The sequence below is a fragment of the Prionailurus bengalensis genome, chromosome B4, assembly GCF_016509475.1.
Source record: "Prionailurus bengalensis isolate Pbe53 chromosome B4, Fcat_Pben_1.1_paternal_pri, whole genome shotgun sequence".
NCBI classification, from domain to species: domain Eukaryota; kingdom Metazoa; phylum Chordata; class Mammalia; order Carnivora; family Felidae; genus Prionailurus; species Prionailurus bengalensis.
In genome coordinates, this window is record NC_057358.1 from 22,507,751 (window position 1) to 22,535,467 (window position 27,717).

At 43.9% G+C, this 27,717-nt stretch overlaps 1 protein-coding gene and 1 long non-coding RNA gene across 13 annotated transcripts in view; both read left to right on the top strand.

Moving 5' to 3' along the window:
* KIAA1217 (KIAA1217 ortholog) overlaps positions 1-27,717 on the top strand; it is a 760,759-nt gene that overhangs the window by 462,953 nt on the left and 270,089 nt on the right. For 11 of the 12 annotated variants that reach the window (XM_043564643.1, XM_043564640.1, XM_043564637.1 and 8 more), the window contains one exon: positions 5,332-5,615. In XM_043564643.1, the coding sequence (XP_043420578.1) occupies positions 5,502-5,615 (114 nt within the window). In that variant the 5' untranslated portion in view covers positions 5,332-5,501. Of the gene's footprint in view, positions 1-5,331; positions 5,616-22,283; positions 22,635-27,717 lie in introns of those variants that run through there. The other variant, XM_043564644.1, reaches the window with a different exon arrangement.
* Positions 7,143-8,152, top strand: LOC122473847. Its single transcript, XR_006294725.1, has 2 exons — positions 7,143-7,240; positions 7,272-8,152. It is a non-coding gene; the product is annotated as an uncharacterized LOC122473847 (long non-coding RNA).

Consider the following 27,717-nt stretch of genomic DNA (forward strand, 5'->3'; position numbering starts at 1 on the left):
CGTGTCCATTTCTAGCCCGGCATTCTTGATGGTTGCACCCAGTAAGAACGTGATATTCCAGGGCACACCAGGTCTTCCTCATCTTTGCGTTTCCTGCACTAACAGAACACCAGGGACGTAGAAAACACTCAATAAATATTTCTTGAACCAAAGGCTAATTATTTCACCGCCGGGCTTGGCGTTTACCAATCTACTGTAGATAAGGATCCCCTGGGTGATCATGTAACTTATTGTCCAGACTGAGACACTTTGGAGAGTGAAAAGGAACCCTATGAATAATTTTGCGGGGATGGCAGTTGTAACCCACAACTGTTTTGGCAAATTGGGGCAGATGGTCGCCCCAAGAATGGCTCTAATCAGTGAGGTTTCCGTGGCTGAGTAGGCAGCTTACTAGGAAAACAACAGCGTGAAAGTATATTGCGAGGTGCCCTGTGTGCGCTCCGTAGTTATTGGCTAACCTGTAGTCTAAGACTATCACACTCCCTTTAAAGCCCATGGGCTCCTTGGAGCGATACTGGGGGAGGTTCCTCGGGCCGCCTCTATCTGCCCACAGTGGCCCTGTGTGTCTGCTTTTGCTCAGGCCCCTAAGCTCTTGAAACCCCTGGGCAGGTAAAGTGTTATCAGCCCATCTGCTCGCCTCCGCCAACCCCTGATCCACCAGTGTTTCGAGATAGTATTTGCTCTGCTGGTAATCATTTTTTGCAATATGTAAATGTATCAAACCAACACATTGTACACCTTGAACTTGCAAAAAATGGCCCTGGCCACAGAGCGCAAGCTTGGGGAGTCCCAGATACTCAAGTCTTTGCACAGAATTCTAAAATTGCCCCATTAGTCTCTGCCCTTGGCCTGTTTTATCCTGAAGAGCACTTATCACTACGTGACATTTATATGATGTATTGTTTGTCTGCTTCCCTCATTATAATGTGGATCCTCTGTAAGGGAAGGGGATTATGTCTCTCTCGATCACAACTTCACTATATTTCCTAACTCCTTTCAATGTACGGAGTAGGCACTCAATACATATTTTCGAGAATGAATGAATCATCTAACCAACACCTGAGCCGAGAATGTTTTTCCGGGGAGCAGAAGGGCTGTTCCTATTCTGTCTATCCCAGAAATCTTATTTATCCCGTATTTAATTTTTAAGGGTTTTTAGGTGAATATATATAATGGTCTGATTTCGGCTGTAGTTTCTGTGCCAGTTCGTATATGGTGGTGATCTGTGTGATATTAACAAGAGAACTGGGAAAGCAAGAAATCCCGTGGGCCCCCAACAGAATATGGGACGTGTATTAGTCAGATAGGCGAATTGCTGTAACAACCCTGTAATCTCTGTGGTTTAGCACAACCAACGTTAATGTTTTGAACACAGTAGAAGGTGGATATTCCCGGCCAGGTGGATCTCCTGAGGGCCCACCTTCAGGCCGGCTCTGGGACCTAGGCCCCGTCTGTGTAGCCTGCCGCCATTCGCCAAGGCCTTGACGGCTTCCTCTGGAGCTTTGACTGGCAGCTAGCCCAAGATCAAAGAGAAGGAGCACGGGAGATCATTCAGCAAGGCTGGGGGCCAGGGCTGAAGGTGGCCCACATCACCTCTGGCCACCCACACTGCATTGACCAGAGGAATTAGGACCAGGCCCCAGCTAGATGAAGGCTGGAAAACGCAGCCTTTCTGTGTGTGCAGCAGGAGAACGTTATGGTTTGAAGTCACGGACGGACAAAATCCTGTCGCTGCCAGAGAAGGCCCGGAGAGGTTGTACAGCCAGACGAAACAGCAACCCCCCACGGTGTTCCTATGACAAGAGAGGATCCTGGCACCATTGCAAAGCTCCATCTTGGAGATAGCGAACCGGAAGCCACTACAAAGAAGGGAGGGACTCCTTCTCAAAGAGGCTGTGGCCTACTGAATCTGAACTCGGGAATAAAATCTCAGGGAAGTCTTGTCGCTGGTTCGCAGGTGGAAGGCAGGCGTGGAATGTCTGAAGGATTCGAGGTCTCAAATCTCTTGCTGTGAAGTCAGCTGACTTGGCTGAGGCCACCTGAGCTGTGGCCCGGAGGCCAGCCTTCAGCTCCCGTGGGCTCCTGCCCGCAGGATAACCTGCTGCGTCTCAGCAGAGTCTCTCTGGCACTGCCACCCTCCTCATCCCTGCTTCTGCTCCCGGGAATGCTGGAGGGGCTGCTCTCTGCTCGACGCTCCTGTTCTGCTCTGTGCCCTGCTTGGAGTGAGCTAGGAAGAGCAGTTTCCCGGGGCCGTGCGGAGGCTGGGAGCGGCAGGAAGGGGAAACTGGAAGCCTTGCCTTCACGCTATAGCATCGTTGTTTGTTTGACACGGATTCCCAGAATAGCAAGTGGCTGGACACACCCATACTTCAATGTTAGCACCAGAGTGCATTCCAGACAAGAAATAGAACTGGATTTCTGTGTGGATGGCTTTGTGGATAATGAAGAATGGGTGGGACTCAGATCTCTGACTCCACGGCTGTGGAATTGTGACTACCTGTCCTTTGCCCGGTCGCCTCTTGTTTTGCCCTGCTTAGTTTTTCTCCCCAGCTGAAGGGTCACGGTGTCCCCAAATGACTGGAGTGGTAGAGTTGTCAGTTCTCCCTCGGGCCCGGGAATTGAGAGCCCCCAAGAACTGAGCCTCCCTGAGGAAAGGGCTCAGGTGACCGGGACGCGTGTCCAAGTGGCTTTGTGTGGACAGTAGGGTTGGGGTGCTGTTGGTGCCTGTGAGCAGGTGCCTGGTGGTGGGACGGGAGACAGACCGGGCCGATAGCGGGGTGGGGTGAAGGCCAAGAAGGGGAGCCACGGGAAGGAGTGAGGTCCGCCCTCAATTGGGCGTCCGCCAAAGGACTGTGCCTTTGGCCGTTGGCGCGTTTGGGCATCAGTGCTTTTGCTGCCTTCCTCCAAGTCACATTCAACCTTGTTAAACAACTGGAGACATTTTAGAAGAATGCACAAAAAAGAAAAAAATGGGAACGTAACCTAAGGCTGACGTGACCTTCAGGAGCAAAGTGTTAGAAAACGGCAGGGGTTTAGAGTCAGCAAGTTGGGGCTTCCCAAAGGTAAATGGTGACAGGAGATTGGCTGCAAAGACCACCACTCCTCCCCTCCCCCGCTCCTTTCCGAATTTATCTGAAGGAAGAAAGCGGAAAACTGTTTTCAGTCTCCAAGGGGCTACCGTTCTGGCTGTCTTGACCTCGTCTGGGGATCCTTAGATGAGACAAAATAGCTCTTGCGAGTCTGTGTGGCAGAGCAAGGCAGATGGAACTTTCTGCCGCTGTTGGTGGCTGAAGGTGCCCGAACGTTTATCCGTATGGGTGTCTGTGTGTTTGCCCGTGTGAAGAAGTCCCCTTCCCGGAGATTCAATCCTGCCAATGAATCTAACTGCCCAGGATCATTTTTTAAAATATGTTAATGATGTCGAAAGTAATCGTTAAAAACACTGTGTAAAAGTCAATAGTGTTATATGAAGTATACAACAAGTTTTTGGCCAATGTAAAACTCATGTGCACACACACGCACTCCGAAAGCTAAAGCGAAACCAGATTGCACACGTATTTACCAACCTGACATATGGCATTTTTTGCAACTCGCTTTATTCAGTGGATCCTGTTACTTCTGTTTTATTAAAGAAGACACCACAAAAAAGGCAGCCGTCATGTGGGTCCACGTAATGAGAAGGGAGCCTAAATAAATGATACAGTTAATCTCTCAATATCTTTTTAAGCAATAGTTCGGTCTTCTTCCCCTTCTAAATTTACTGCTGAAACTAATGAAGAGCAGGAGAATTAACTAATTTGGCTATTTTTTCCTCCCTTTCCTCATTGGTGTCTGATGAAGATGCTATAATTAGCAATGTAATGAGAAGTGAAGGGTAAACAAGAAGAATTGTTCCCAGAACACCATTCTCCGGATGGAAAACCAGAATAGGAAAACCAGCCTGAGTTGACAATGTTCACTAGGTCTACCCAAAGGGCGTCAGACCTGGGGTTGTCTACAGAGGCGTTTCTAGACAACGAGGGAAATGCACTGGGGGCATGGCCTTTAGATGAGCTGGTGTGTGTATAAACTGGATGCTCTGGGTATCACTGGCGTGAAGTTTCATTTGTCTATCTGAGACTCAAGTCTAGAACTTTCAAATAGTGGATCTTTTTTTCTGCACAGAACTTCTAAAGGTAATAATTCGCAAATGAGCTTTTACCGGAAACTTCTTTAAAAACTCATTGAGACTGGGTTTTAAAGGATTTAGAGCTAGAAGACGCTGCACGTCTAATACTGGTCCAGCCATCCTCATTTTATGAAGGAAGATGGTGAGGTTTAGAGACCATATTGTATGGTCTGGGTGTGAGGTTAAAGGCAGGACGCCTGAGAGCCCAGGGTTCACGGATCAGGAGTACCTTATCCTGCCTGCATCTGTGTGGTGTGTAAGTACCGCTCCTGCTGAAGAGAATCTGAAGTGCTTTTGAATGTTCATAACTCTCCCTTTCTAGTTTTGTTTTTTAAGAAGTAATTCTCCTTTTTCAGTCAGCTAGGAGATGCAGGCCTGACACCCTTCTTGCCAACCATTGAGAATGAGCAGAGATTCCCTATCCACTGTCATTGCCTGCCTCCTTTGCTCCCTTCTAGGTGGAAATCAACTTGGCCTGGAAAGGCCATGTCCAAGGTCAAGGGCAAGGGTCTAGGTCAAGGCCATCAAAATGTACCATATCTCTTCCCTTTTCACTGTGTGTTTTAAAGTCCACTTCAGGCCAAATGTGTCCAAGCCTTTACATTCTCTCCATTCTTCACCTAATAGTAATATCGACCTAATAAAATTCTAACGCTTGCTTGGTTTATGCTAATGGAGGGGGGCTCGAGTTTTCAGGGGGCTCATAGGTCTGTGATTATAATGCCTATTTTTGGTCTTGGGGATGAAATAAGTGTCTCCGAAACCACCGTCAGATTATGAAACTATAAAAGTCCTGTTACCAGCATGAGGTTGCAATTAAAACAAAAGAAATAATCAGAATCACTGGAACTGACTTTTCTATAATTACAGTTGAAGGTAAGGGGTAACCCAGTTGCCTGCAAACTTGTCTGACCAAGTGTTCTCCTTCTGAATAATCTCAGGGAAAGAGTCGGAAACGACCACCTTTTTCTCTACAACTTTTTGTGTTAGTGCAATTTTTCTCATTTCCTTTGTTGATGTGGTTCCCGTCTTGCCTAAAAAACAAATAACCTGCTAGGTTATAGTTACATATTAACAGCAGCCAGAAACCCTCTTAGTGTTCTGTAAATGACATTTCTAGTAAAATCTTTCATTGCAAACTGTATTTTTTTTTTGTCTTTCAGAACAAGGAAAAAGCAATCTACAAGTCACGTCATTAGAAGATGCAGAATGTCGCAGAACCAAGGAACGCCTTTCTAATGGGAACAGTCGCCTTTCAGTTTCCAAGTCTTCCCGCAACATCCCAAGGAGACACACTCTAGGTGGACCCCGCAGTTCCAGAGAAATACTGGGAATGCAAACATCTGAGATGGACAGGAAGAGAGAAGCTTTCCTGGAACATCTGAAGCAGAAGTACCCCCATCATGCCACTGCGATCATGGGCCACCAAGAGAGGCTGAGAGACCAGGTACGACCATGTTGCCGTTCGAAATGAGCAGAGCTCTTTCTGCAGTGCACGTGAGGGAAAGCAAAGTGGCAGGTCAAAGGGGACAAAACGGATGAGTGGATCGTGCCCACCTTTGGGTTGTTCCAGATCTCTCTGTGGGTTTGCGAGACGGAGGCAGCTTACGGGAAAGGTTTGACCTGAAGCCTCAGTTGTCTTTATCAGCGTGTCAGAGAGGGGAGACCCAGAGAGGAGGCAGTCCCCCCCAAATGTGTCCCGATGTTCAACCACAAATACATCTAAACTGCAGGCGGTGAGGGGGTCTTACTTTACTGAGCCAAGCCTAAGATCCATTACTGTGCAACCAGATAGCACTTGAGTGCTTAGCACAGTGAATGAATGAATGAATGAATGAATGAATGAATATATACATACATATGTATGTACATACATACTTACATACATACGTATAGACAGACAGACATAAATACATTTTCAGGGTAAAGGAGAGCACAGAGGGATAGATTGTGGTGAACCCCTTTTCCTTAGCAAGCTGACATTAGGGTTTTGTTTCTATTCTTTGTTTTTTTTTCCTTTTAATCACAGATGTTTACCTTTCGCATTCTTGGCTTTCTGCTGTCATCAGCTACCTGTTTTTTCAGGTTATCTTGACAGCTACACAGACAGCACCCATTTGTGCCTTGGGATGTTGTTGTTTCTTGGCTGTATGCAATGACTTTTTTGACAGACCACAAAGTTTGGGGGGGGGGTCCCCCGAAGGCCCCACAGGCATGTGATCAGATTGACCTTTGAGGATGCAGAACATAGTAAAGGAAGCAGGGCCACTGCGACACGTGTGGTCGGGGAAGAGGACAGGCTGTTATTGATTTCCACACTCCAGAGAGAGAGAGACCCATTTAGCGTGTCAAGTCGGCGGTCCTGCCAGTTAACCGGTTACCAAAGTGATGTCTGACTAACTCAGCTTTCGATCTTCCGTGGAAATGAAAATTGGCATTCACCTGAACAATTTGAACCTGTACTTCATCCTCACTCTCGATTTGTCGGTTTATTTATTTAAAAAAAATTTTTTGGGGGTGCCTGGGTGCCTCAGTCGGTTAAGCGTCCGACTTCGGCTCAGGTCATGATCCTCCTCCATGAGTTCGAGCCCCGCGTCGGGCTCTGTGCTGACTGCTCAGAGCCTGGAGCCTGTTTCCGATTCTGTGTCTCCCTCTCTCTCTGACCCTCCCCCGTTCATGCTCTGTCTCTCCCTGTCTCAAAAATAAATAAACGTTAAAAAAAATTAAAAAAAAATAAAATAAAATTTTTTTAACGTTTATTTATTTTTAAGACAGAGACAGAGTGTGAACAGGGGAGGGACAGAGAGAGAGGGAGACACAAAATCCAAAGCAGGCTCCAGGCTCCGGCCCCAAGCTGTCAGCACAGAGCCCGACGCGGGGCTCGAACCCACGAACTGAGAGATCATGACCCAAGCTGAAGTTGGAGGCTTAACCGACTGAGCCACCCAGGTGCCCCATCGATTTGTCGGTTTAAATTCAAACCTGTTTTCTCTGAAATCTTTATTAAAGTGCCTAAAAATATGAAATGAGTGTATAGGCTGTATGTTTGCTTTTTGCTCATGTTGCCAAAAGGTGGCAGACCCAGAAGAGGAGAGAACAGGAGGCCTGGTTGATGTAGATAAATTCTTTAATAGTTAAGAAAAGGATGACTCCTTTCATTTCAAGCATATATAGAAAGTACCCCCTATTTATTTATTTACTTATTTACTTATTTTAAGATGTGTTTATTTATTATGATAGAGACAGTGAGTAGGGAAGGGGCAGAGAGAGAAGGAGAGAGAGAATCCCAAGCAGGCTGGGCTCTTCTCAGCACAAATCCCGATGCAGGGTTCCATCCCATGAACCATGGGACCATGACCCGAGCTGAAATCAACAGTTGGATGCTTAACTGACTGAGCTACCCAGGTGCCCCTGTACTTACTTATTTAAAATTTATTTCCTACAGTTTTCTTGAGGTATAATTGACATGTAAAAATTTTCCCTAATTTTTAGTCGATAGTAGGGTCACTCTCCATATACGTAACGTGTCGCGTGTTTGCGAGGCACCGTACTTTATCCAAAGTGGTTCAGATCGAGGACATTCAAACTCAGAATAGTTACAGTCACACAATTTGCTAAGGGAAAGCTGGAATTTGAATCTGGTTAAGTCTGAGCTCAGAACCCTTGTTTGTTTCACTGTTCTTTAAGTTGATCATTGCCTATAGAGCATGTAGTGTGGTGAGGAAAAAAAACAACAAATTCCTTCTACCTGTCTAGGTTTTTGACTAACTAAGAATTAAATTGATATAAGACAGATTAACAGAAGAAAAACAAACAAAAGCTTAATGATATGTATGCTTCCTGTGTATACCTGGGAGAGACCCAGGAACTCTGAGTAACTCCCTAAAATGGCCCAAGCCATCACCTTAAATATCATGTTCAGCTAAAGACAAAAGATGTTAGGAGTAGGGAGTCAATTATGGGAAGTTACCAAGAAAAGCATAATAAACAAGGTAAAGTTGTTATGGCCTAAAATAATTTGGATACTGGTCCTGGCTCAGAGAAAGAGCTATTACCAGAGATTCCTTTTTCTCTGGAATACTTATCTGTATGGCAGGGCGAACATCTAATTATGCATCATCTCTCCTTGTTGTCCTGTGAATCACCCTCCTCCCCTTTGAAGCCCTAAGCCCCTATCCCATTCCCTAGGTCAGGATAGCATATAAGCCTCAACTGACCCAACATGTCCTTGGGTCTCATATTCTTATGGGGCTCCCATACATACATAATTAAATTTGTTTTTCTTCGTTAATCTCTTTTATGTCAATATACCGGTCAAAAAACCTGGAAGGGTAGAGGAAATTTTTTTCCTCTCCACCAGTCTGTACATGAAGTGTAAGGGATAGGGTGAGGTTGTGTGTGTGTGTGTGTGTGTGTGTGTGTGTGTGTGTGTGTGTGCGTGTGTGTGTGTGTGTGTGAGAGAGAGAGAGAGAGAGAGAGAGAGAGACTATGGGGCTAGCGGTCTCGGTGAAGGAGGTTAGGAAATTGATTATGTGTTGAATGAGGAAGGTGGATTGTATTTTTTTAAGTTAGAAATGTATTCATTTTGCTGAGAAATTAGTATTTCAAAATGGTATCTTTTCCATGCTAAAAATATTTCAATTGTTATCATTACTGTTATTATGTATCATCTCATAACTATTGCTACTGCTATGATGATAGTAACTGGCTAAAACTCTCACATGGGGAGCCTAAATATAACCTGAAGGGTGCATGGTATCAGATGACAGGGAATAATGACTGTGGCTTAGTGGCCCCAACCTCTCATCTCCTATCCCATACGTGTCTGCCACAGGTGTAGTCTGGCCGTGGCTGGTCAGCTGTCCCTTTATTGGGTAACTCAGGTTGAATTCTTGTGTATTCCAAGCTGACCATCCAGAGAGGGATAGAGTCTGATGCATGGATGTGTGTATTTATTTTTTCATTCCATTGCAGTGTCGCCAATGAACCCTAATCAGAGATAAGCTCAGGTAATGGTTTAGGAAATTCCTATGGACAGTACTTCATCCTCTGGCTTTTCTATTCTTTTTCTCCTGCTGCGTGGTTCCTCTTTCCTGTCTTCTTCTCCACGATGCCCTTTGTTCCTCCCTGACCTTCTTAAAGTGGATTATTCCAGGCTTCCTTTGCAGGAAGATCAGATGACCAGCCATAAGGAGGAATTCAAATAAACAAGTCTGACCACTTATCTAATATTGAGCTTCTCAGTACCACATATCCTTCTGGTGGCTGTTTGCCTGGCTGCCTCCCAGAGAAGCGGCCTTCATGAACAGAGTGACACTGGGGGGAGTTTGAGAGGAAGATGGTAACTGTGGCAGCCAGCATCTTACCTGAAGTATCTGGATACCAAGGGCATCTAGGTTCCAGTTCCTTGGTATTACATTTCAGAATCTGAGTCCAGACGCTGGAAGGTTTGTGGTTGAAAACTTGAATTTGGGCCTTTGAAAATAAGTCAGTCAAGAATTTTCTTCAGCCTAAATTATTGAACAGAGGTCTCCTGATGGGAGAACAGCCATGTTTAGTAGCAACCTCCTTCCTACCTGTCTTCAAAGATAGCAGATGACCATTAATGTTGCATAGTGTTTATCTGCATAGTAGTAGTAAAGGTTACTTGTGTGGGCCAGTCAGGGGGGTGAAGCTACATCGCCTGGCAGCTAAGGGTGTGGTTCTGGGACAAGGCAGGGCTGGGTCGGAATCCAGCCTCCTCCATGTGCTAATTGCAGGATTGGAGCTAATGACTTCATCCTTCTCTGTCTCAGTTCCCCCATTTGTCAAAGGACAATAATCTCAGTATCTCAGAGTACTGAAAAACAGCCTCAGAAAGCGATGGATCTTCCTCCTGTTTCAATGGCAGCTCGTGGCATTGCAATCTTCTGGTCTATGGTATCCAAAAGAAGAGTCTCAGTGGTTCTTATTTTCAGATTAGTATTTAAAGGCAGTTTTCTTTTCTGCCCACACATATTTGAGGACCCGAAGATTATTTTTTCCATCGTCAGAGCGTAATTTTATTGTAATTCCGAAACTTATTTCGATTTTTCCTTCATCAAAAGCTTAAAATTTGGATTTCTTTCACTTATTCATCCCATATGTATTTATTTGGCACCTGCCATGGTAAAGGTGCTGTGATGAGGCGTGGTCCCTGCCATCAAGTCAATAAAAGAAATACGGCGTTCGTGCACAGATACCGATCCTTCATGATCCAGGCCAAATGTCACACCTTCTGAGTTGGTCATAACGTCTTACAGTACCTATATTGTAGTATCTAATCATGCCTTTATTGTACTTCTCTTTGTGTTTCTTTCTCCCACGTAGAATATTTTGGAGGACAAGAACCTTGTCTTAAATACCTTTGTAAAGTCACCATTTAAGGGAGTATGGAACGTAACTTAAGCATGATCAGTTTTTGTTGAATGAATGAATGAGTGTGCAGATTGTTGGTGGCAAACCTCCCTCTGTCAACTCTGCTTCCGCTTTCTACACCTGTGTACGCAGGTATTGTTTGCTACCAATAATTTGTATAATCTGGACGTCACCTTCCACAGGGGAAGCTTTTTGAATGCAAAGCAGGGTTAATAGAGGGGAGGAGACAGTTCATACCCGATCACATCTCATCTAATCACAGAAAGCCTGTGATTTAAAGGGCTTCGCTATGTGACCCACAGACATTGAATGCCACACACTGAAAAGTGAGTGGGGCGCCTCGGTGGCTTAATTGGTTAAGTATCCGACTTTAGCTCAGGTCGTGATCTCACGGTTCGTAGGTTCAAGCTCTGCATCTGGCTCTGTGCTGACAGCTTGGAGCCTGGAGCCTGCTTCGGATTCTGTGTCTCCCTCTCTCTTTGCTCCAACCCCTGCTCATGCTAAATAAACATTTAGGGTTTCATCAGCACATCGCACATCCATACTCAGAACTTTATACTTATCTGTACAATGGCATTAATCACATTTAAATGTAATATAAATATATTAACATATATTTACACCTTTATGTAGTGGCATCTTTGACTTTTTTTTTATAAACTTAATTATATTATGGCAGAATTTCAATCACACTGGATTATTCCTCATGCAGTAGATCTCGGTATCATTGTATACCTTGGGAAATTGATGTCGTCTCTACGTCATGTGTGAAAACTCCAAATTAATCAGATGGTTTATTTTCCTTTTTTTTTTTTAAAGATTTTAAGTAATTTTTTAAAAATTTTTTTATTAATGTTTATTTATTTTTGAGAGAGAGAGTGTGAGTGGGGGAGGGACAGAGAGAGAGGGAGACACCGAATATGAAGCAGGCTACAGGCTCTGAGCTGTCAGCACAGAGCCTGACGGGGGGCTCTAACTCACAAACTGTGAAATCTGAGATCATGAAATCTCGAACTCACGAGCCATGAGATCATGACCTGAGCCGACGTCGAACGCTCAACTGACTGAGCCACCCAGGCGTCCCTAGGATTTTAAATAATTCTACCTCCAACCTGGGGCTGGAACTCACAACCCCGAGATCAAGAATCACATGGTCTATGGACTAAGCCAGTCAGTGCCCCAATCAGATTTTTTTTTCCTATCACATTTATTCTAATCCTAATCAATCCATATGTGTGAAGTGTTAGAATTTCTCAAATATGCATCTACATTCATGAATATGTGTGTCAGTGAAGCCTGGCAAGTGATCTAATTGGAACTAAAGGCACACTAAGACCATAGACCATCGTTAGTGGAAGGCTGGGGCCCTGGTGAAGATGTGGATAAAAGGCTAACGTTGTAGAGGGGGCAGGTTCCAAATAATTATATATGCTTCATAAATAAATAAATACACAAATGAAAAGTTTATAAATTAAACTAAAGCAATAGAACCCAGCTAGATAGAACCCATGTTTAGTAGCAAGAACCAGGGAGCTGTTCAAAACTAATGACTAAATATGCATTTACAGACCAGTTTCTTGCCTAAACCTTAAGGGAAAAGGAAACAGCATTTTGGCGCTTAAGAAATCTAATACAAGAGGGGCGCCTGAGTGGCTCAGTTGGTTGAGCATCCCACTTTGGCTCAGGTCATGATCTCATGGCTCGTGAGTTCGAGCCCCGAGTCAGGCTCTGTGCTAACAGCTCAGAGGCCGGTTTGGATTCTGTATCTCCCTCTCTCTCTCCCCCTCCCCCACTCATGCTCTGTCTCTCTCTCAAAAATAAACAAACATTAAAAAAAATTTAAAAAATCAAAGAAATCTACTACAAGGTATGTGGAGCAAATACTAACAATAAGCCACAGTGGGATGGGGGAAGAAGGCCCTTACCCAGATGGAGAACGTGAGCATGGAGGTTAGTTAAATGTTCAGCATTTTTTTTTAGCACTGTTTTCTTGACCGCTGTTTATAGTGGTGAAACAGTGGAAAAGACTGCAAGGAGAGCATCTTATTGGCCTCAGTGAATATTATGACACTATTGCTCTTTGCCCATATTGGTGTATTTCACCGTCTCAACAACCCTGCGTGGTAGGCAATATTATGAACTCTCCTTAACAGAATGGGAAACTGAGGCACAGCTTACTTAGCTCTTGTTCACAGTGACAGGGCAAGTCACCGGTACTGAATCCTATTATTTGGCTGTGGGGCAGGTCTTGCTTTTTTGCCTCCAGATCGCACCATCTCTCTGATGCGCAGCAAAACCAATAGACATTAATCTAAAATGTCGAGAAAATGGAGAAGGGTTGGAATGGGGGTACCGGTTTGGCCATTGTCGTAAGTATGCAATTTGGTGGTCCTCTTACAGTGGCTGAAATGCCCGCCTCCTGTTAGATTGGCCTTCAATAATTCTGGAAAGAAAAGGAATTTGGCACCAAAGAAGCAGTGACATAAATAGTGATTTAAGTATCTACGGGACGTAAACGTTGAGAAGATGTTACTATTGCCAGAGCAACACCTCCAAATGGAAGGATCATGGTGTCATGACAAAATTACAAGCTGCATTTAGAGAATTTATATTATATATGGGAGCGTTTAATGAAGTGAGATGTAATGAAATGCTGGAGCCTGTGAACAAAGGATATAATTACGATGGAAAGAATCAGTATGAAAAAACTGTCCTCAGAAATTCCAAATCTTGGCTATGTCTAAGAGAAATCAGAATGCAATCAGAAACAATAGTCATCAAAATTTGGGCGTGATGAAAAACAATGGGAAAAAAATAAGCAGAAAGAGCAGTCTACTACGAAACAGGTGATGATGTTACTTGAGGGACCAGATGAAGGAGCTAGCTGGAAATGTTTCCCAGGGGACTGATATTTTGAATTGTGACTTAAAGGAGATGGAAATGCATTTCTTGAGATTTGGAATATGACAGAGTAGGACATCTGGGGCAGGGGGAGGGGACACTCAGCGATCAAAAAGACTAAATTCAAGGAGTTGCGTTTTCACTTGCAAAATTGATTGGAAGTTGACGTTAATCACAGAGGATACAGAAAAACAGGAAAGGAATCCTAAATGGGGATCATTCGTAACACATGGCTTTTGATCCATGTTTAATTGGGTGCCACCAAACTCTGCATTAGCTTTCGTTTTAATTAGTGGAAGGAAGAGCAAGAGAACAGTGCTATATTAAGAAGAGGTCTGAAAGCAAATCAAAGTAAGATTCTACTGGAAAACCTGCTAAGGAGTGTCGGGGAGTAGGTGGGAAGTGAAGGGGAGTCAGAAACCCAAGTGTGGCTATGCGGTGGCAGGAGACGCCTCTGATGTGGTGATCGGCAAAACCTAGAGAAAACTGCCACCAGGTCAGATGGAGATTTGCGGTATTGAGGAATCCAGAAAAGACCAATGTGATTCAGTCCAGCTGATTGATACAGAACTCATATTGCAGGCGTCTAGACTGTCCTCTGCTTTCTCGAAGCCGGCTTATGTCTTTGCCCTTATTCATCCTTCCTGCGGGTGTTTTCTTGGATTAATTCAATCACATGGTTGTTTTTCATCGACCTACACTGTCAGCTCGACATCAGGCAGTATGTGTAGAGTAGCCAGTACCGGCCCTGCCAGGGGCGCGTCTGTTGAGTGATAACTGTGGGGTCCGATATAACTGAGTTTTTTATATGCTGGACGCTCTGAGCTGTGCAGTGTAGGTGAATCATCTGTTTTCCTGAGGCTTTTCTTAACCGCAGAAATGAGACTGACAATACTTTTGTGGTGAGGATTACATGAGATGATACATCCTATCAAATAGATCGCAGGTGTTGAGTACCTGTCAAAACCCTTTGCATTCAGGAGAGCATTATCCTGGAGGGGTGAGGGAAGTATGCATTAGGGCAGCATAAAACAGTGTGTGTTCTACATTGCAGTGATCTAGGGGCACCTGGGTGGCTCAGTTAGTTGAATGTGTCACTTCGGCTCAGGTCACGATCTCATGGTTTGTGAGTCTGAGCCCCACATCGGCCTCCCTGCTGACAGCGTGGAGCCTGCTTGGGATTCTCTCTCTCTCCCTTTCTGTCTGCCTCTCCCCCACTCATGCTCACTCTCTCTCAAAATAAATAAATAAACTATAAAAAAAATAATGAATAAATGAAATAAAGAAATTGAAGTGATCTAGATCAGCATTTTGTAAAAACATGCTCTGCTGAATCCTGGATCCCCAGGCTGTTACTAGTTGTTTGGGGAATGGAGAGAAAGTCTCTAATTTGGGGATATTTTTGGTTATCTAGAGTTAAATGAAATTCTACACTGCAGGGTCTATCCGATCTTTTAATATGCTAAAAGGCATTCTACGTCTCATTTGGAGATTTGGGAACAGGTGGGTGAGGAATGAAACATAATGTTTCCCAAGCCTGTTTGACCACAGAATTATTGCTTTGGGGACTCTTCTTCTGTGAGACACGCCAGGGAATGGGAGTATGTACTTCAAAAGCTTGCTGGAGTTCAGAGCAGTGGGAGAGCAGAGGGGGAGGATTTCACACAGAGATGGACATTTGAATGGTGTCTCTTGGAATGATGGAGGTCTCCTGGAGACAGACTTGTCCTAATTATCTATTTCCTCGATCCCCAGGGCATAGTAGGTATTCAGCAAATATCTGTGGCAAGGAGATTAATGGATTATGATTTGAATGGATAGAATGCAGCCATGAAGGCATTGTGATAGAGGAGGAGGGGGACAGGAAGAGCCAATGTTGAGACAAGAATAGAGGTGGGGCTCCCCTGTGAATCAGTGGGTAGGCCAGTTTAAGTGAGGTGATGGTGTCATTCGGCAGAGGGGGAAGGCAGGGGAGTCAGGCAGAGGACGGCCAGGTTGTGTTGGACCTTGAAAGTCAGCAGAAAGCTTGGACTGTCAGACACAGGGCAACCTTGTAGTCTTGAGCTCAGAAGTGGAATAAAAGCAAAGTTGAAAGGTTATCTGCTCGGTGCTATGTAGGAGGGACCGTGAGAACAGCCTGGGTCCTGGCCTGGAAATGGTTGCGGCATCCGGGCCACAGTGATAAGGCTTTGGGCATGGAGCTCAGCCAGCACTGAAGGATGACACGCACATCAGATATTCGAAAGAAAAATGGGAATGACTTGGGGTCTGATTGGAGAAGGATGAAGGGACGAAGGGCTGTGGCTGGGGTAGTGGGGAAGGCAAATGCGCCCGATGAGCACCCCATGTCCTCACTCAGCTCCTACCTGTGCCCAGACCTTGAGCAAGTCACTAAGCACCCTGTGTCATCTGTCCATAAGCGTGGAACCACTGAAAGACCAGTGGACTGCCACGGAAGCATGTTAGTCATCGTCACGAGAGGGATGGGTGTTAACTCTTGGGATCAGCTATAGGGATGGGACTTGGAGGAAAAAAATCTGGTCTGGAGCCCAGTGGGGTTTTCAACAAAATTGTGTAGTTTTTGGACTTTTGCACCAACCTCCTTTTGCCTTCCTCTCACAGTATCTTTGTTTTATCAGGCCTGCCCTCTCCTCTTCCTGCCCTTCCCCTGATGTGAGATGTTCGAGGGGTATGCTCCAACCAGTGTGCAAGCGTGGAGGTGATGTGTGAACAGTGGGTAATGCTCAGGGGCCGTCACATGGAGCTTTGAACTGAGCCACAGGTTTTGACAGTGTGGAGATGAATACAGCTTACCACACTTAGTTGTGTCAAACTTGCCCCAAAGGGATATTTTTGGGCCAGTGGAGTGTACAATGATTTCCTCCATGAGCACTTCCCGAGGTCACAGTCGGAGCAGTCACCGGTTTTACTCAAACAACACAGGGACGCTGATGGGAGAGGAGCAGGTGGATGGGGTGGTATTGTTGTAGCAGTTGTTTGGGAGACATGAATGGCTGTATGTGCTGTCATTATTGCTCACTGATTCCATCTCTTGGGTCCATTGTCCTCCCTCTGTCCCTCCTCGCCTTCTCTCTTTCCTTTTTGTTTTTAAACATTTCAACTCAACCAGGACATTCTCCTATGCAAATGGGCGCTGGGCATTGAATGTGCGAAGACCAATCAATGCTCTTCCAGGTCCAGAATGTACTTGCCCCGTGTCCATGTTCTTTCTCCAGTTACTCTGCACAGCATCTGTTTTACTTCCGGTTGAGTACCATGACCTTGAGTTGCCCCATAAGCTTTGAGAGCAAATGCCATTTTGACACCCTCTCTTGGGTTTATCTGTTATGTGTATGTTTTAAGTTTATTTATTTATTTTGAGAGTGTGTGTGTGTGCACGTGCACATGGGAGCACAAGTGGGGAGGAGCAGAAAGAGAGGGAGAGAGAGAATCCCAAGCAGGCTCTGCACACTGTTAGTCCGGAGCCCGATGCCAGGCTTGAACTCATTAGCTGGGAGAACATGACCTGAGCCGAAACCAAGAGTCAGATGCTTAATTGACTGAGCCACCCAGGCACCTCAGGTTTATTTGTTATATTGATTTCTTTCAAAGACTTAGTTTGCATTTATCTCTTCCAGATTATGATTTGCTGTCTCATCATTTTCAGCTTTTTTTCATAATTATCTGCCTTTTCCTAGTTTTTAAAGTTGTCTTTGTTATCTTCTGTAATTTCTTAAAGTGAGTGTCAAGTTCATTTATTTTTAGTATTTCTTGTTAATAATGAAGGCATTTAGGGGCATACATTTCCTGACACCAGGTTGGGCTGTGTCCTGAAGTTTTGTATGAAAATTTCCTGTTTCATTTCCTTAAGGACAGTTGAAAGTTTCAATTTTGATTTGTTCCTTTGATTTAAGGGTTTTCCAAGAGTATTTCATTTCCAAATAGTTGAGATTATTATTTATTTATAATTTTATTGGATGTGATCAAAGAATGCAGTCTGTAAAATTGCTGCTTTTTTAAGACGTTTAAGGATTTGTTTAAAATTTGTTGCATAGTCAAATGTACAATCAGCATTTGTAAGAATTGTGTTATGTGTTCTTGAGAAATTGCCTATTTTATGTTTACTATATATACACATACATGTGCACACTTCTATATCAGGTTTGTTGTTTGTTTCATTTATTTTGTTGTGGCCCTTACTTTTTCTAGTGCTGTTCAGTTTCAAACAATGTATCATGGAGTCTCTCACTACCAACATATTTTTATCCTGTTCTTCTTGCATTCCTAAGAATTTTTGCTTTACAGCTTTTCATTTGCTTTGTTTGTTGCAAACAAATTTTTGATGATCATTCCTTTCTCATAAATTGTCTTTTTACACTACCGGATGACCTCTGTATCCAGTTTAGTGTTTGTTAACTTTTCTTATTATTAATATTGTCACTTTGCGTTACATTTATCTGGTATAGACAGATGGTACTCATCTATTTTCAAGTTTTCTTTATTAATATTGAGTATGTTGATTAGAAATTACTTATAAGTTGGTTTTGCCTTTTTAGCTCAACTTATTAGTCTTTGTCTTTTAATGGGAGAATTTAGTCCATTGATATTTAGTGTAATACTCAGTGAACTTGATTATATTCCTTTATCTTAATTTCACAGGAAATATCTCTTCTTTATTAAATTCAGTTCATGCTCAGTAAACACTAAACAAAGTTTCAGTCGTGACAAGCAGTATTTGAAATGACAGTAGGTGCTCCAAGTAAAAATGAGTGTCAGGCAGTCATATGGAGGTAGAAGAGAACTGGAGAACTGGAACCAGAGAATAAGACTGGGCAGATACCCATTGGCATTATCTGCTCTATTAGTCGGGGCTCTCCAGAGAAACAGAGAAACGGTTGGAAAGAGAGCAAGAGCAAGACTGAGAGAGAGAGATATTTAGTTTAGTTTGAAGAATTGGTTCACACAGTTGTGGGTACTGGCAACCTAAAGACTGTGGGGCCAGGCCACCAGACTGGAAATTCAGGGAAGAGTTGATGCTGCAGCCTTCAGTTCAAGATCTGCAGGCAGGAAACTCAGGTAGGGTTTCTAGGTCTTGAGGCAGATTCCACACCCCCCCCCCACCAGCTCCCCAAAGGGACTATAAGTCCCACCCACACTATGGTCAGAGTGTGCTGACTCAGAGTCTGCTGATGTAAGTGTTAATCACATCTAAAAAATACCTTCACAGCAACATTTAGACAGATATTTGACCCAACGGCTGTGTCAAGTTGACACAGAAAATTAACCAGCACCGTAGCAAAAGCTGACCAAATGTAAATGGACCATCCCTAAAGCAAACAATGACTACAAACAAAAATAGAGCCAAAGTTCAAGCTTTAGGGAATTACCACAATTGGTTTTCATTGTTTGATTCAGAAATGAAAGCACCCTTCTTCTTTTGGTGATGCATACAATCTGTGCTGGACTTAAGAAATGTATATTTGACTTTTTTTTTCCCTTTTTAACGGTTGTCTGTATTTCTTTAGACCAGAACTTTAGGAGGTTGTGCCTCCTTCTTGAGTGTCCGCTGTTTCATTAGCCTTCTCTGCATGTTAGTGGTCTGTTTGTCCTCGGGTGGACGAGTGGTGATACATTAATCCTGCTCTGGACCGCTGTCAAAGGCATCCATACAGCCTGAAGCTAAATAGAGACCACCCCCCACCCCCCAAGGCTGCTGTGCTGATGGCCCATCCTGTCCCGACTCTTCCAGACCCCAGCCCAGCCCCATCTGTGGGCGTGGTGTTTCTGGGAGGATTTCTGGAAAGTCTGTGCAGTCCAATGTGCACCTTTGCAGTCCAATGTGCTGCCTTTGCAGTCCAATGTGCACCTTCAGGCTTTACTAAACAAATCATTTTAGCATGACTTAGGTTAGTTAGGATTTTAGTGTCCTCAATTGTGAGCAGTGTTATTAAACCAGGATAACTGCTTGGTGGTTAAGCACATGTGTTTTGGATTTCAGTCTTGGGTCTGCCTGGATTAAAAGGGACACTCCCACACTTAGTGGGCATGTAGACTTACTCAAGTGACCTAAGCTGTTGAAGCTCCCTTTCTCCATTTATGAAATGAAGATAATAACCAGTCTTATATCACCTTTTGCTGTGAGACTCAAATGAGGTAAGGATTGCTTATTTTAATTATGAAAGTATTGCTTCTTCTACCCAAAGAAGCATTCCTTTTCCACGTGACAACTTCTAATTCATTTTATTTACTTTTTTTAAAGATTTTGTTTTGGGGCGCTTGGGTGGCTCAGTTAGCTGAGCGTCCGACTTCCACTCAGGTCATGATCTCACGGTTTATGAGTTCGAGCCCCACTTTGGGCTCTGTGCTGAGAGCTCAGAGCCTGCTTCGGATTCTGTGTCTCCCTCCCTCTCTCTGCCCATCCCACCCCCGCCCCTGCTCATACTCTCTCCCTCTCTCTTTCAAAAATAAAACATTAAAAAAAATTTGTTTTAATGTTTATTTTATTTTTGAGAGAGGAGGGTCAGCAAGAGAGGGAGATAGAGGATGCCTAGAAGGCTATGCACTGACAGCAGAGAGCCCGATGGGAGGCTTGAACTCACCAACCGTGAGATCATGACCTGAGCTGTAGTCAGACGCTTAACGGATTGAGCCGCCCAGGTGTATTTTTTAAGAAACAAAAACTCAGGCCGTAGACGGTTAAATCCAACCTCTCCCACCAGACACCTGTATCTTTATACGTTCATGGCCTTTTTCAGTGAGTGGATGTCTACATCTGTTATAAAAGGTTTATTGAAACAAATTCAAGAGAAAGAATCCCATTTGCTATCCAAATCCATCATGGATCCCTCTGATGTGGCTACATTTACAAACAAAATAGCCCTTCTACATGCATTTGCTGAGCTCTGACTTGGTTAGTGGTGCTTAGTTGCTGGCAGGCAAATCATGGTGCTCTCATAGTCCAGCTCAGTCCAGCTCGCCATTTTCCTCATTTAAGGACAGTAGGAAAAATCATTAGTGGATTTGCAAACCTTGGCTTTTCTGCCCAGCCTGTGTTTCCTTATTGCTGAGAGTATTATGCTCCACATTTACCCCGCTGTAAATATTTCAATATTCTCCATCATCACGGTAATGATGTCGTCCCTGGTTACAAAATCTTTGGTCTGTGCTTACCTCAGTCCGCCTGCAGACGAGTGGGTTAATCAGGTTGCTTTCACATCTGAGTTATTTCTGGGACTCTCTTCATTTGTCTGACTTACAGATTCTGACTGTTCTCACTCACTCTCTTTTCTGAGCTTGAATTCAGTAAGTAAAAGCGGAGATATTGTAATTTCCTAAACAACCCAAAGGGCAGATGTGGTCTAATTTATAACCCCTCTGACTGCTGAATCAACTTCCGTGTGCTCTGTCTAATGGAACTTTGAGGAATAACCGAATAAAGCCTAGATCTGGTTATACCTTGTTTTTGTTTGTTTCATGTTGCGTTTGTGCCCCACTGGGTAAAGCACAAGTGTGGGCTTCATCTGGATGTATTTTCATCTTACAGAGGCAGTAATTGAATCTCTGACAGTAGTCTTGCCTCCAAGGAGTGTTCCAACTCAGGCTGCTATATTAAACCAGGGTAGCTCTTGGTTCCCTCGGAAGGTAATGTCGCATCTGTTGACTGTGAACGATGGCAGAGCAAACCTCTCAGAATAGTCAGAGGAGGGGAAACGGAGCATTTACAATTCTTTCTAGGAAAAGAGCCATTCTGAGTGCTTTTACCTATGGATGCTCTCTCTCTGAACATCTGGGTAGGCTCAGCAAGGTATGGGGGGGGCGGTAAAATTTGCTCTCTGACCTTTCAAAGATGCTGCTGATTTTCTTGCCCTTGCAGCAGGCTGTGTGGCATGTTAAAGCAGGCTGCAGTGTTGACTACTGCTACTTCTGAGATTCTGCAGGGTTCTAGCAGATTCTGCAGGGTTCTAGCAGATTCTGCGGGAGCCTGCCTTCAAATGTTTCCCGGCTCCCTGCAGAGCCAGAAAGCCAGAAAGAAGAACTTTCGGCAGTAGCACTTGACAGCTATTTGATAACATCACTGTAAACTCTCCTGAGTTTGGAGCAAGTCCCATTCAAACCTTGCTGATACCTCAGGGTCAGCAGCCTTAGACTTGGGAGTGTGAGGTGTGTCCGCAATGAAGTTAGAGTGAGAAGCAAGAGTGCTGTGCCCAGTGTCGCCATGAGGGGCTGGGCACAAATTTGGCAGAAATTTGCCTGAAGCTTTATGCAAACAGGGGTTCTATAAAAATTGATTCGATTGATTTTGATGTTATTCTGGTAACTTATGTAAGTTAGTACAAATATATGAAAGATGCAAGTATGTTATGAAAGAGTTAAAAAAAATTCTCAACACCTTCCCCTACCTCCTCTGCAACCGGAGGCCAAGAGAAACTACACACACACACACACACACACACACACACATTCCAGGAAAGAACCTGTTTTGCAAGTTTTGCTGGTAAAAAGTAGGAAGGGGGTTGCTGGAAAGTGGAAAAGCCTTAGAAGTATCAGTTGAAAGTTTTTCAAATCGTATGTTTTTGATGTAACTTTATCCTGCAGAGAGAGGCATATGTGCCACCGAAGGTTTTTCTTTAACCGATTAAGTGCATTGTTAGACAGGGAGGGGCAGATTAACGAATGCCTATAATTTTGATCATTGTTTTCTGCAAAACAGCTCAGGCTTTGAAAATGAAGCCATCGTCCTTGGCTGAGTCTCTGCCAACAGCACAAATTATACTGTGCAGAGATCCAAAGCCCCTCGAAAGGTTTCATTAATGAACAATTTCAGACGATTGTTTAAGTCTTTGCCTGACAGGTAACGTTGGCATGTAGGCAGGTGGGGTTAGGGTTTCCATGGAGATTTATGATGTCATGCTTGAAAGAGCATGTCAAGACAGCCAATTTAACAAGTAGCTACTCAAAAAGTCCTATAGGCTAGAAGTAAGGCTTTATGCAAATGACAAGAGTTTCACTGGGAAAAACTGCAAAAGAAAACAGTAGAGACATGGAGGGGGGTTTACCTGACAGCTCGGAAGGATGACCCCGGAGTCCATTAGAGACGAAAACTTCCAGAAGACGCGTTAGATTTTTTTTTACTTTAACTGCTGCTTCACCTGTGGAGCTCTGGGTACAGGTAAACACAAGTTGTTTTTTTTCCTTCTGAGTTACCGCCAAAAATTATTTGCAAGCATTGAGATCTATTTCTTTGCATTGTTCTCTTGGTAGGGAGAACTGAATCAGTAAGTGCAGCTTTCCCACACCGAATGTTCAATGTGCGTGCTTCAGGGCCGTGTTTTCAGGGCTTTTTTACTGAAAGAACTGAGATTTTTGAATAGGTCTGAAAAACAAGTGATGCATTATGCATCATGCTGATTGTGCTAATGTTATAAAGTGCTACAGATAAAGGTTAGAAGGATGATCTGAGATACTATATGTATTTGTGGATTATTCCCAGATGTTGGTTTCTTCTTTTTTTCTCTCTTTTAACTCTTAGACCAGCCCTGAAATTGGGGCTACGTGTATTTCCGTATTTTCAAGTTGTACAATGCTAAAAATAAAACCCGTGGAATATTACCGAACTTTTTATGAACATCACGCTTTTTAATTTTAAGGGTGTCTGTGTGCTTTTCACACAGAAGTATTTTACAGCACTAGAGAATATCCTGAGATATCAGAGTTTCTGGACTTTAGGGAAGCAGGACTTGTAAATTCTAAGATTTCTTGGGTTGGGGGGATGGTTGATAACGTTTGGTAGTTTTTAAAGCATGCTTTGGAAAGAAAGCCTCGCTCTGGTGGTACAGGGCTGTTTGCATCCGTTTCTAGTGAGACAGAGTAAGCGATCTTGCCAGAGAGATGGGTGTGATAGTGGTCACTACAGGTAGCTGTATTCCTGCAAAGTTGACTCAAAGGGCTTAGTCTGGGGACATCAGGCTGTGATGTGAGTACTTCTGTCCACTGAGCTTAAAAGGAAATGAAAAACATTTTTGAAGGTTAAAGGGAAGAGTTAAGGATAAGTGCAAGATACCTGTGAAATGGAAGCTTAGGCTTTTGACACCCGAACTGTCTAGGAGCAAATGGGCAGGCATTAAAATATCTTTTTAAATTGTCTAACGTGTGGGAATGCGAGCCCCCTGAAACCTTGCAGTCAGCGACTGCGGATTAGCTCCGGAACTGTTCTCCCGCATTAGACTTGGGCTGCCACGGTTTCTGCCGAATGCTTTGACAAAGGAAGGGCTGGAATGCCTTGGGTTTTGAGTCCTGGCTTCACCACTTCCTACCCGTGTTAACTCTGGGAAAGTAAATTCACATCATTCAGCCTCAGTTTTCTCCTCCGTGAAATGGCGGGGATGATCATGGCGTGGTGAGGTTGAACCGACGAAATATGTAGTGCGCTTCTCAGAGTTCAGGTTCCGCGTGTTAGCCGTTGTTTTTCTTCTCTGCTTCTGTGGTACTGGATTCTCTGTCACGTGTTTTTATAGGCTTCACCTTATTGCAACAGATCAGGAGGATTGCAGCATCTTTTTATTCCTCCTTTTCAGGTGAAGAAACCGTGGCTCAGGGAGGTGCTGAAATACACAACACAGTAAAATGCCCTTCTACATGTTCTGCTGGTTTTTTTTCCCATCTAAGGGGTCTACAAAAAAATTAATGCGCTGCTGAGACAACTCCCAGATGCAACAATTATTTCTATAAATTAACTCAAATACAAAATGTTAAGCATCACAGAGGAGTTGGGACGTTCATGTGTTTATACTAGTTATGCTTGTGACGCGTTTTCTAGGCAGGCTGGAGAAGTTATGTTGGTTTACCTTTCACTGCTACCTGTTGATAGGAGCTCAAGTCACTTTGAAGGCTTACAGTTTTGTTTTGTTTTACCGTTTATCTTTTTTTAAAGCTTATTTATTTATTTTTGAGAGAGAGCGAGCGAGAGAGAGCACACACACAAGCAGGGGAGGGGCAGAGAGAGAGAGAGGGAGGGAGTTAGAGAATCCCAAGCAGGCTCTATGCTATCAGTACAGAGCCTGACCTGGGGCTGGAACTCAAGAACTGTGAGATTACGACCTGAGCCAAAACCGAGAGTCAATCAATCGTTCAACCAGCTGAGCCACTCAGGCGCCCCCAAAGACTTAACAGTTTTAACTCTTACCTGCATCTGATGTTTCTTGGACCCCCAAGAAGAGTCAGGTTTTGCTGTCACAGGTATATCCTGAGCAGGAAACAAAGTCACCAAGGGGCTGTGGGAATCACCACAGGGAGTGAGGGGTTGGACACAATGTCTTTTCTCTTTTTGTATTCTAGACTTTGGCAGCTCCCTCCCTTGCCTACATCCCAGACCAAAACAGCCCATAATTATATTCTACATCCATTGTATGTAAGAGACAAATATGTTTTTCATTGTGTTATTTTTAGCAGCAGTGTTTCTAGCCAGGGAAAACACTCTATTAGTTCCCGGGTTTTCCTAATGACTTTTCCAATTTTTCCAAATTTTCCACATCAGATTGTTCAGGATTGTTCAGGTCCCACACTCCTGGAAGAGGGTTCTTAGCAGGAATATTGGGGTAGGCTCATCCAGTTGGATTCTGAAGGCATTCTGATCTTGGAGCTGCTGAGGCTGAGCTCATTCTGTGCCAGACAATGAGTAAATTAATTAAATGTGGTCATCAGACTGCATTGTGGCCTGCAGTTCCCAGCACTGGTGTGGGACATCCGGAAAAGCTCCGGTTATCTCAAAAGCAGATCTGTGAGTCTGAAAGCAAATATTTACTTCATTCAAAGTTTCAATACCAAGTATGAACCACAAAGCAGCAAATTTAAGGTAGAAAAGAGTCATGAACTCACACAGATGTAGGGTGCCAAAATTCCAAACAGGCTCAGAATCACTAATGCATCTTTTTCTACAGTTTTCTACCCATTTTTAATGGATTTTTTAGAAGGCCATTAAAGTTTTTTATTACAGCTCATTGTGTTGTTCAGAGATTTTCTGTTGATTAATAAGCAGTGATTACATCTAGAAGTGTCTTTTTACACCTAGTGAGGTTAGTAAAGGTCTTTTGAGTCAGAGGGGCCGGGCGAACAGGGATTCAAAAGCCAGATTGCCTGGATTGGAATCCTGCTTTCATTGCTTATCAGTAGCACAGATTTCCCATTGAAGAACATACATGGGTCTATTCATATTCCAAATAAAATGTAGCACCCAAACTTAAAAAGCTTCTTAGTAAAGGAATTAGTGGTCTTTAAATAATGTTTTAAAACTTTTTTTTTTAATTTCCATGGAAATTATTTCTTCAGAAAGAAAGACACTGAAATCTCTCAGTCCAGGAAATGGAAGTTAGAGCTTCCTCTGGCCCTGATCCAACTCAGTTCTTTTCAGTGCGAGGGAAGTTCCAACCAGAAGCTGTTTAAAGCTCAGGCTGTATGTCATTGCTATTCGTCAATTGAATGTCATCAGAAACGCTCCTGTTATGAAACTGGTAGGGAGCAGTTTAAAAAGTCTATTTATTTAAAAAGAAAAAAAAAACTCATCCTGAGAAATGGTGTCATCTCAGATACATGGCTTCTCTGCAAGCGTGTGGTTGTTGAGGGGAGAGCAGATGGAGTGGGAAGGGCGCTTTCGTCTTCCAGTAACCAAGCTCGCCCTTCTCTTTTCTTTTCTCAACTTTTTTCTGAAGCAGGTAGAAATGTAATTTAGTGGAAGCTACAATTCCTCAGGGAACCTGAATTTGGGATCTGCTTTGGTTTCTTCCCCCCTAAATTTTAGTGTGTGTGTGTGTGTGTGTGTGTGAATTTATTTATTGAAGTATAGTTGACACACACAGTGTTACATTAGTGTCAGGTGCACAACATAGTGATTTCACACCTCTTATTCAGTTATGCTGTGCTCACCACAATAGCTACCGTCTGTGTGGGATCTGTTTTTATTATGAATCGTGAAACAGCATGGCCGGGCTCTGCCTAGGAATCGTGGCCATTTTGTATTTCAGAGTGGAATTTCCTCCGAAGTTATTCCAAAATCTATGGCCTGCTGAGAGAAGGATTTTTGCTTTTGTTTTTAGTGGGTTTTTGTTGTTGTTGTTGTTTGTTGTTTTGTTTTGGTTTGGGGTTTTGTTTTGTTTTGTTTTGAGTCTGAGGTTACTCAATTGGCCATCCCTTATAAACCAAAAACGAGTTCTGCTTCATTTGTGGTGACAGTTGTGTGACATCTGGCCAACCAGAGGCCATGGTACCTGTGGAACTCAGGGCAACCTTAGATGGCGGAAGGACCGGGAGGAGACTGGGGATGACAGCAGACATATCTAGCAGAGAGGATTGTGAACCACTTACCTCCATGGAGAGACCAGAGCAGAGGTAAAACGTTACATGTGTTTAGCGAATGCCTTCTCTAGAGATCATACAGAAAAGATTTTATGTGACGACACATGCGTGTAGTCTGTTGGGAAGTGAAGGTAGGTGGAGATCCAGTCCTAGAATCCGGTAGTGTGGTTTTCCTTCATGCCCCTGGGTGCCTTTGCTCAATACTCTAACACTTGTGACCGCGCTCAGGATTAAGCAACGGAAGTGATAATGCTGTTTCCCACCATTGGTTTTACGATGGTTCGCAAATGCACAAGACGGCATCGCCCCTGTGCACCCGATGGCGGGACTGCCCTCAGAGCCGTGGGTCTTCCTTGCCCGGATGCCTTGCTCTCTGCTCAGCGCAGATGGTACAAGACAGAGCAAAGCCCCCACGCACGAGATGTTGTTGGTCCGACCCAAACTTTTCAGAAAGGGCTTTCTTTGGCCTTATTTCTTGCCACTCAAGCAAAGCACGCTGCTGCTTCACTCATCTTTGGAGTGGCTAAGAAAACAGATATTTGGATGGACCACTGGTCGTTTGCAGCCTTTGACATTAAGAACATTCCCAAACACCCCTCACGAGGACACTTGGACGTCAGATCAAGTTTTCACAGTAGTCGTTAGTAAGGTGCATTCAGCCTCCTGTTCTAGGGAGGACAGGTTTGTTTGTTTTTGAATCATCTGCTTGAATTTTGCAGCAGGATGGGTTGCATGGGCCCCCTTCACCTCTAATTGTAACTTTACTTGAATCGTTTTTCAGGGTAAGTTTTAAGACTGCAGAGGAAAGCATCTCGGGCCAACTGCCTTGTAAAGGACAATTTTCAATTTATTCTTTGTGGAGCGTGTGTCTGTCTGTGTGTCTCCGGGTTTGTGATGATAAGAAT